The following is an 8,920-nucleotide window of genomic DNA, read 5'->3' as shown; positions in this document are numbered from 1 at the left end:
CGGTGCGCCGGTGGTGGAGGGAGTGAATGTTTAAGGTGGTGGATCGGGTGCCAATCAAGCGGGCTGCTTTGCCTTGGATGGTGTCGAGCTTCTTGAGTGTTGTTGGAGCTGCACTCATCCAGGCAAGTGGAGAGTATTCCATCACACTCCTGAATTGTGCCTTGTAGATGGTGGAAAGGCTTTGGGGAGTCAGGAGGTGAGACACTCGTTGCAGTATACCCAGCCTCTGACCTGCTCTTGTTGCCACAGTATTTATGTGGCTGGTCCAGTTAAGTTTCTGGTTAATGGTGACCCCCAGGATGCTGATGGTGGGGCATTCAGTGGTGGTAATGCCGTTGAATGTCAAGGGGAGGTGGTTAGACTCTCGCTTAGATACTGAGTAGTTATGACACCAACATAGAACTGTAAGATTAGGATCACAGATTACCCAAAATCTTAGGAATTGTAAGACTTTTTTATTAAAGAGCTACAGTTTTAAAGCTTAATCAGATATGACATATGGTTTAAGCTGAGTATAATAGACATACAACCCGTGACAGTAGAGAGCGATCTATGACTCCGGAAGCGGAACGCCACAACCGGAGGGGCGGTTGGTTAGTTGTCCCAGGAGCGCAGCGTGGAGGTCTCGGGTCAGCGGGTCTCTGCAGCCAGTAACAGCGGTCACCTCTGTTGATTCGTCTCCTGAGCTGTTGGAGGTGCTAGGCCGGAGCCAGCATTGTTTTCCACCTCGAAGAAGCCTTCGCCCCTCGCTGTCTGATTCCCTCTCTCAGCCCTCTATATTTATAGTTATTTTGCTGGGCTGTGAACTATCTAGTGTCAATCATCTATAATCCAAGTGTGGTGCGGGAAGACATTTCTCACTGCCCCTTTCTGCCTGGCTGACGAGGCCTTTCTCTTATCATTCTGAGGAATGTTTTGTTATGCTTCTTTAAGGACATTTTATGACTTTGTGGCTCCTTCTTGTCTAGCTGTGGTATCACCCTGTGTCTTCTTGCATTTTACAATCCTCTTATCATTTCCATTTGTCTTTTGGTGTTTGTTATTTGACCTCGCTGACACATCAACCATTTGTTCCTGACTGCATTTTAATTTCTGTTCTAAGAGTCAAACTTCATCTGTGAATCTAATAGTTGTTTCTTACAGAACGTGCGTTGGTGCAGGTCCAATTACCTAGAATCATTTGCAAGTGAACTGTTCTATTAATGAGGGGGTACTGAGTCTAGTTAATGTTAATATCCGCATACACTGTTGCATCCGGGTCACGATTCTCCCTCCTTGGAGGAGTTGCCCCATCCGACACGTTGAGGTTGAGCGTCGCAAAGACAATAATTTGGCTGCCCTGTTGAGAAAAAAAGACATAGTTTGAATGATATAGGGGGAAAATTCAGTTGGTAGCGCCACCCGTTAGCGGCTTAAGAGGGCGCTAAGTGGGGCGCAAACCAACTAGCGCACGGGCGTGGCGATATCTGTGCCTCTCTCGAAATTGACCGGACATTTTGCGGCGGCGCTAAACACTACCGCCACGATCTCCTGCGCCGGCAGATCGTGACGTCAGTCGAGTGCGCCACGCCCTGGTAGCGCCCCGGACCGGATATTGAGTGGCGCCCCCTGCCTTACCGCCTGCCGCTAGCAATGACAGGTAGAGGGGAGCGTTTTGCAGTCGGGAAGGGACTGGGGGAGCGCTATTTAAAGGCGACCGCTTCCTGCCTTTTTTGTCGGTGAAATTTTTGCACCTCGCATTCTGAGAGAGAGAGAGAGAGACTTCTGGAGAGATTCAACGCTGTGTGAAGGAGTTTTGGGTACTGAGCAGCACTTTGCAGGTTCATTTTGATTTGCCCTTCCTTGTATCTATTTAGAAGAGACTGTGGGGTCTGCACTCTGAGCTCTTTCCCTGGGCCTCTCCATTGTTCTTTCCAGCAGATTTGATGTACAGGTCTCTCCAGGCCAAGATTCAAGGCTGCAATGAGCAGGGTGTGGATGGAGACCAAAATCAACCCTCCCTTTAAGATAAAAACAGAAAAATGCTGGAGAAACTCAGCAGGTCAAGCAGCATCTGTGAAGAGAGAAACAGAGTTAACGTTTCAGGTCGATGACCTTTCGTCAGAACTCCCCTTTAAGAACTGGCCGGCGCCAGTGTGTCTGTGTTCCATTGCTGACTGACATCACATGAGCTTCGCCAGCGCTCTGAGGTAGCGCCTCGCTCCTCGGCCTTTGCGCCTTAAGGCAGATGTGTAGCGCCTGATTTCGCGCTCCAATCACCTCCAGGGGCGATAAAAGCCAAGTTTGCCGTCGGAGGCGATAATTAGCGCCAGGCGCTAATCTTTGCGCCCGGCCGATAAATGCGCCCTTAAATGGGGCGATACTGAATTTCTCCCCCATAGAGTCAGAGAACAGTACAGCACAGAAGGAGGCCATTCGGCCCATCGAGTCTGCTTCAGATCTTTCGAATTGCAATCCAGGTAGTGCCACTCCCCCGCTCTTTCCCCATAGCCCTTCGAGTATTTAGCCAATTTCCCTTTTTGAAGACTATGATTGAATCTGTATCCACAGATTGAGTAGTCTCAGTATTAAGGGATACGGGGCCAAAGGCGGGTAGGTGGAGTTAGGTCACAGATCAGCCATGATCTCATTGAATGGCGGAACAGGCTCGAGGGGCTGAATGGCCTCCTCCTGTTCCTATATTCCTCATTCCCCCCCTTGCAATTTTCATTGCATCTATCGCCATCCTTCTCCAGAAATATATCGAGCTTAAAACTGAATCCACTTATCCTACTTGCCTAAGTGACCATCCCTGATAAAGGGTAGATTCAGTAGACGAGGCCTATATTCCCTAGAGTTTAGAAGAATGAGAGGTGACCTATTGAAAGATATCGGGCTGGATTGTCCAAGCCCCGAGGAGGCGGGCCTGCTGGTAAAGTTGCAGGAAGTGGGGACAGATGGCAAACCCGCCCCCATCCCGCCTCCGTGCCCTTTGGCCAGGAGGCGGGAAGATGTGCTGCTTTGGGTGCCATCTCCTCGAGGCGGGAAAGGAATTCAATCCTTTTAACTGCCTGTTAACAGGTAGTTAACAGGCAGAAGAAAGGATTAGTCCCATTTTACCTTCACAGGTGAAGGCTTCCCGACCTCGGAGAACCCCGCCGGGGTGGAGGAGTCGAGTAGGAGGTTTGCGGGGGTCGGAGGGGCCTGAAAGTGCGATGTAGAAGTGAGTGATGGGTGGCAAGTATGGATTGGTAAGTATGTGAGGTGAGTGTTAAGTGTTATAAAATGTTCACTTACCTTTGTTTCTGCCTACAGCCTTCAGCCGCTGTGGATCCGGAGTCCCGACATCACCGTTGTAGATTTCACAGATTGGCTGTTGGATCCTCTGAACCAACAGTCATCTGCTTTCTACAAAGTTGAAGGGTTTGATGAGTCCTGAACACAAAGCCTCATCAAACTAAAGAGAATGTCAGTATTTGACAGCTTCACAGAGCTGCCAAATGCTGACATTTCTTCTTTCAAGAAGTCTTGACAGATGGCACGTCTGACGTTGACGTGATCTGTCAATGACTTTCTCCCTGATTGGCCTGCTGAGCCCACAGGGTGGGCTTAACAAACTCAATCAGGGGAAAATCCCTCTGGTTGGCCAGAGCATGATGGAGGCGGGACATAGACATGACAAGCAGCTGTCCCGCCTCCAGTACATCTCCAGTCACAAAATCCAGCCCATCGAGTCTGCATCAGATCTTTCGACTAGCAATGCAGTTAGTGCCACTCCCCGCTCTTTCCCCAAAGCCCTGCGATTTTTTTCTCCTTTGACTATTGAGCCAATTCCCCTTTTTGAAGACTACAATTGATTCTGTATCCACAGATTGAGTAGTCTCAGTATTAAGGGATATGGTACCAAAGGCGGGTAGATGGAGTTAGGCCGCAGATCAGCCATGATCTCATTGAATGGCGGAACAGGCGTGAGGGGCCTCCTCCTTTTCCTGTGTAACAGGTTCGAGGGGCTGAATGGGCCTCCTCCTGATCCTGTGTAACAGGCTCGAGGGGGCTGAATGGGCCTCCTCCTGTTCCTGTGTAACAGGCTCGAGGGGGCTGAATGGGCCTCCTCCTGTTCCTGTGTAACAGGCTCGAGGGGCTGAATGGGCCTCCTCCTGATCCTGTGTAACAGGCTCGAGGGGCTGAATGGGCCTCCTCCTGTTCCTGTGTAACAGGCTCGAGGGGCTGAATGGGCCTCCTCCTGTTCCTGTGTAACAGGCTCGAGGGGCTGAATGGCCTCCTCCTGTTCCTGTGTACCAGACCCGAGGGGCTGAATGGGCCTCCTCCTGTTCCTGTGTAACAGGCTCGAGGGGCTGAATGGGCCTCCTCCTGTTCCTGTGTAACAGGCTCGAGGGGCTGAATGGGCCTCCTCCTGTTCCTGTGTAACAGGCTCGAGAGGCTGAATGGGCCTCCTCCTGTTCCTGTGTAACAGGCTCGAGGGGCTGAATGGGCCTCCTCCTGTTTCTATGTAACAGGCTCGAGAGGCTGAATGGGCCTCCTCCTGTTCCTGTGTAACAGGCTCGAGGGGCTGAATGGCCTCCTCCTTTTCCTGTGTAACAGGCTCGAGGGGCTGAATGGCCTCCTCCTGTTCCTGTGTAACAGGCTCGAGGGGCTGAATGGGCCTCCTCCTGTTCCTATGTTCCTCATCCCCCCCTTGCAATTCTGATTGCATCTATCGCCATCCTTCTCCAGAAATATATCGAGCTTAACACTGAATCCACTTATCCTACTTGTATAAGTGGCCATCCCTGATAAAGGAGAGATTGAGTAGACGAGGCCAATATTCCCAAGAGTTTAGAAGAATGAGAGGTGATCTCATTGAAACTTATAAAATTCTTCCAGGGCTTGACAGGGTAGATGCAGGGAGGATGTTTCCCTTGGCTGGGGAGTCTGGAACCAGGGGTCACAGTCTCAGGATAAGGGCTCGGCCATTCAGGACTGAGATGAGGAGGAATGTCTTCACTCAGAGGGCTGTGAATCTTTGGATTTCTCTGCCCCAGAGGGCTGTGGAGGCTCAGTCGTTGAGCATATTCAAGGCTGAGGTCAATATATTTTTGGATATTAAGGGAATCAAGGGATATGGGGATTGGGCGGGAAAGTGGAGATGAGGTCAAAGATCAGCCATGATCACATTGAATGGCGGAGCGGGCTCGAGGGGCCGAATGGCCGACTCCTGCTCCTATTTCTTATGTTCTTACCTTTTGGGGAGAAGGGTTGGCTTCTGTCTTGGTGCCTGGTTGAAGAAAGAAACGGATTATAATTATTGATGGCTCATTCCCCTCAGCAAGTTTCATATTTTAAATTGGATATTCTCCATTCCCTGATTTCTATTGCAAAAACCAGCGGCATCGTGCCATTATTGATCCATTTGATTCATCGTCCACATTATTAACTATTTGCGATTAAGAATTGCTACTTTATCTATAAAGTTGTCATTAGGTCAACCCTAACGTCTCACCGGGTTCAGTTGCGTCATTCAGTTGTAAACCAGTGGCTCAGTTGATGGCACACTTTCACTCTCGTCTCTGAGTCAGAAGGTCGTGCGTTCAGATCCCACTCCAGAGACTTGAGCACAAAATTCTTGGGTGACACTCCAGTGCAGTACTGAGGGAGCACTGCACTGTCGGAGGGGCGGTACTGAGGGAGTGCCGCACTGTCGGTGGGTCAGTACTGAGGGAGCACTGCACTGTCGGAGGGGCAGTACTGAGGGAGCGCCGTACTGTCAGAGGGGCAGTACTGAGGGAGAGCCGCACTGTCGGAGGGGCAGTACTGAGGGAGTGCCGCACTGTTGGATGGGCAGTACTGAGGGAGTGCCGCACTGTCGGACGGGCAGTACTGAGGGAGCGCCGCACTGTTGGAGGGGCAGTACTGAGGGAGCGCTGCACTGTCGGATGGGCAGTACTGAGGGAGCACTGCACTGTGGAGGGACAGTACTGAGGGAGCACCGCACTGTCGGAGGGGCGGTACTGAGGGACCGCCGCACTATTGGCGGGGCAGTACTGAGGGAGTACCGCACTGTGGAGGGAGAGTACTGAGGGAGTGCCGGACTGTCGGATGGGCAGTACTGAGGGAGCGCCGCACTGTCGGAGGGGCAGTACTGAGGGAGCGCTGCACTGTCGGAGGGGCAGTACTGAGGGAGCGCTGCACTGTCGGAGGGGCAGTACTGAGGGAGCGCTGCACTGTCGGAGGGGAAGTACTGAGGGAGCGCTGCACTGTCGGAGAGGCAGTACTGAGGGAGCGCCGTACTGTCGGAGGGGCAGTGCTGAGGGAGAGCTGCACTGTCAGAGGGGCAGTACTGAGGGAGTGCCGCACTGTCGGATGGGCAGTACTGAGGGAGCGCTGCACTGTCGGAGGGGCAGTACTGAGGGAGCGCCGTAATATCAGAGGGGCAGTGCTGAGGGAGCACTGCACTGTGGAGGGACAGTACTGAGGGAGCACCGCACTGTTGGAGGGGCAGTACTGAGGGAGCGCTGCACTGTCGGAGGGGCAGCACTGAGGAGCGCTGCACTGTCGGAGGGGCAGTACTGAGGGAGCGCTGCACTGTTGGAGGGGCAGTACTGAGGGAGCGCCGCACTGTCGGAGGGGTAGCACTGAAGGAGCACCGCACTGTCGGAGGGATAGTACTGAGGGTGCGCCGCACTGTCGGAGGGGCAGTACTGAGGGAGGTCTACACTGTCGGAGGGACAGTACTGAGGGAGCGCCGCACTGTCAGAGGGACAGTACTGAGTGACCGCCATACTGTCGGAGGGGCAGTACTGAGGGAGGTCAACACTGTTGGAGGGACAGTACGGAGGGAGCACCGCACTGTCGGAGAGGCAGTACTGAGGGAGCGCTGCACTGTCGGAGCGGCAGTACTGAGGGAGCGCCACACTGTCGGAGGGGCAGTACTGAGCGAGCGCCGCACTGTCAGAGGGCAGTACTGAGGGAGCGCCGCACTGTCGGAGGGGCAGTACTGAGGGAGCACCGCACTGTCGGAGGGGCAGTACTGAGGGACCGCCGCACTGTCAGAGGGCAGTACTGAGGGAGTGCCGCACTTTCGGAGGGGCAGTACTGAGGGAGCACTGCACTGTCGGAGGGGCAGTACTGAGGGAGCGCCGCACTGTCAGAGGGGCAGTACTGAGGGAGCGCCGTATTTTCGGAGAGGCAGTACTGAGGGAGTGCTGCACTGTCGGAAGGGTAGTACTGAGGGAGCGCTGCACTCTCAGAGGGGCAGTCCTGAGGGAGCGCCGCACTGTCAGAGGGGCAGTACTGAGGGAGGTCTACACTGTCGGAGGGACAGTACTGAGGGAGCGCCGCACTGTCGGCGGGGCAGTACTGAGGGAGGTCTACACTGTCGGAGGGTCTGTACTGAGGGAGCGCTGCACTGTTGGAGGGGCAGTACTGAGGGTGCGCCGCACTGTCGGCGGGGCAGAACTGAGGGAGCACCGCACTGTCGGAGAGGCAGTACTGAGGGAGCGCTGCACTGTCAGAGGGCAGTACTGAGGGAGTGCCGCACTGTCGGAGGGGCAGTACTGAGGGAGCGCTGCACTGTTGGAGGGGCAGTACTGAGGGAGCGCCGCATTGTCAGAGGGGCAGTGCTGAGGGAGTGCCATATTTTCGGAGGGGCAGTACTGAGGGAGTGCTGCACTGTCGGAAGGGTAGTACTGAGGGAGCGCTGCACTCACAGAGGGGCAGTACTGAGGGAGCGCCACACTGTCGGAGGGGCTGTACTGAGGGAGCGCCGCACTGTCGGAGGGGCAGTACCGAGGGAGCGGCGCACTGTCGGATGGGCAATACTGAAGGAGCGCCGCACTGTCAGAGAGGCAGTACTGAGGGAGCGGCGCACTGTCGGAGGGGCAGAACTGCGGAAACGCTGCCCTGTCAGAAGGCAGTACTGACTGAGATGAGGAGAAATTTCTTCACTCAGAGGGTGGTGAATCTTTGGAATTCTCTAACCCAGAGTGCTTTTGCGGCTCAGTCATTTATATTCAAGAAAGTGATCGATAGATTTTTGAATATTAAGAGAATCAAGGTATATTGTGATAGAGCAGGAAAGTGGAGTTGAGGTCGATGATCAGCCATGATCTTATTGAATGGCGGAGCAGGCTCGAGGGGCTGAATGGCCGACTCCTGCTCCTATTTCTTATGTTCTTAAATCACTTACCAGGAATCCTCCGTCTTTTCCTCACTATCAGCATGGTTAGCGAGACAACTATGAACGTCACGCCGACGACTGTTCCTATGACACTGTACAGTACGGTGGATCTAAAGGATTCACCTGTAAAGATTCCACACAGAGAAAGGGTTTTCAAGTTTGGCTGTATATGCATGTGAAGGAGCTTGCCCACGGAGTGCTTTGAGCACTCAGTGTGTTACCATGCCGAAGCGGCATTGAATCACAATAACAAGTAATATTACACCCCACCAGCCTCCACATTCAATGGATCATCCTCCGCCATTTCCGCCACCTCCAGCGTGATCCCACCACCAAACGCATTTTCCCCTCCCCTCCCCTCTCAGCATTCCGAAGGGACCGCTCCCTCCGAGACACCCTGGTCCACTCCCCTATCACCCCCAGCACCCCTTCCCCTTCGCCCGGCACCTTCCTGTGCAAGCGCAGGAGATGCAACACCTGCCCCTATACCTCCCCCCTTCCCACTGTCCAGGGCCCCAAACACTCCTTCCAGGTGAAACAGCGATTTACTTGTACTTCTTGCAATCTAGTATACTGTATTCGCTGCTCACGATGCTGTCTCCTCTACACTGGGGAGACCAAACGCAGATTGGGCGACCGCTTTGCAGAACACCTCTGTTCAGGGTGACCCCGAGCTTCCGTTCGCCTGTAACTTTAATTATCCGCTCCACTCCCACTCCGACCTCGCCGTCCTCGGCCTCTTGCATTGTTCCAGTGAAGCTCAGC

General features: G+C 53.8%; 1 protein-coding gene across 1 annotated transcript in view; it reads right to left on the bottom strand.

Annotated features, from left to right (window-relative positions):
- Nucleotides 1-440: 440 nt before the first annotated feature.
- Nucleotides 441-8,920, bottom strand: part of LOC147109975 (nectin-1-like) — a 34,394-nt gene continuing 25,914 nt past the window's right edge. The window contains exons 6-8 of the mRNA XM_086003959.1: nt 8,165-8,278; nt 5,220-5,254; nt 441-1,339 (exon numbers count right to left, since the gene is read on the bottom strand). Of these exons, the coding sequence (XP_085860085.1) occupies nt 1,220-1,339; nt 5,220-5,254; nt 8,165-8,278 (269 nt within the window). The 3' untranslated portion in view covers nt 441-1,219. The remainder of the gene's footprint in view (nt 1,340-5,219; nt 5,255-8,164; nt 8,279-8,920) is intronic.

Source organism: Somniosus microcephalus, chromosome 12 (assembly GCF_052327205.1).
Source record: "Somniosus microcephalus isolate GS21.2 chromosome 12, FLI_Smic_1.0, whole genome shotgun sequence".
Taxonomy (NCBI): Eukaryota; Metazoa; Chordata; class Chondrichthyes; order Squaliformes; family Somniosidae; genus Somniosus; species Somniosus microcephalus.
Note: the sequence above shows the minus strand (reverse complement) of the source record. Positions and strands in the feature narration are given on the sequence as shown.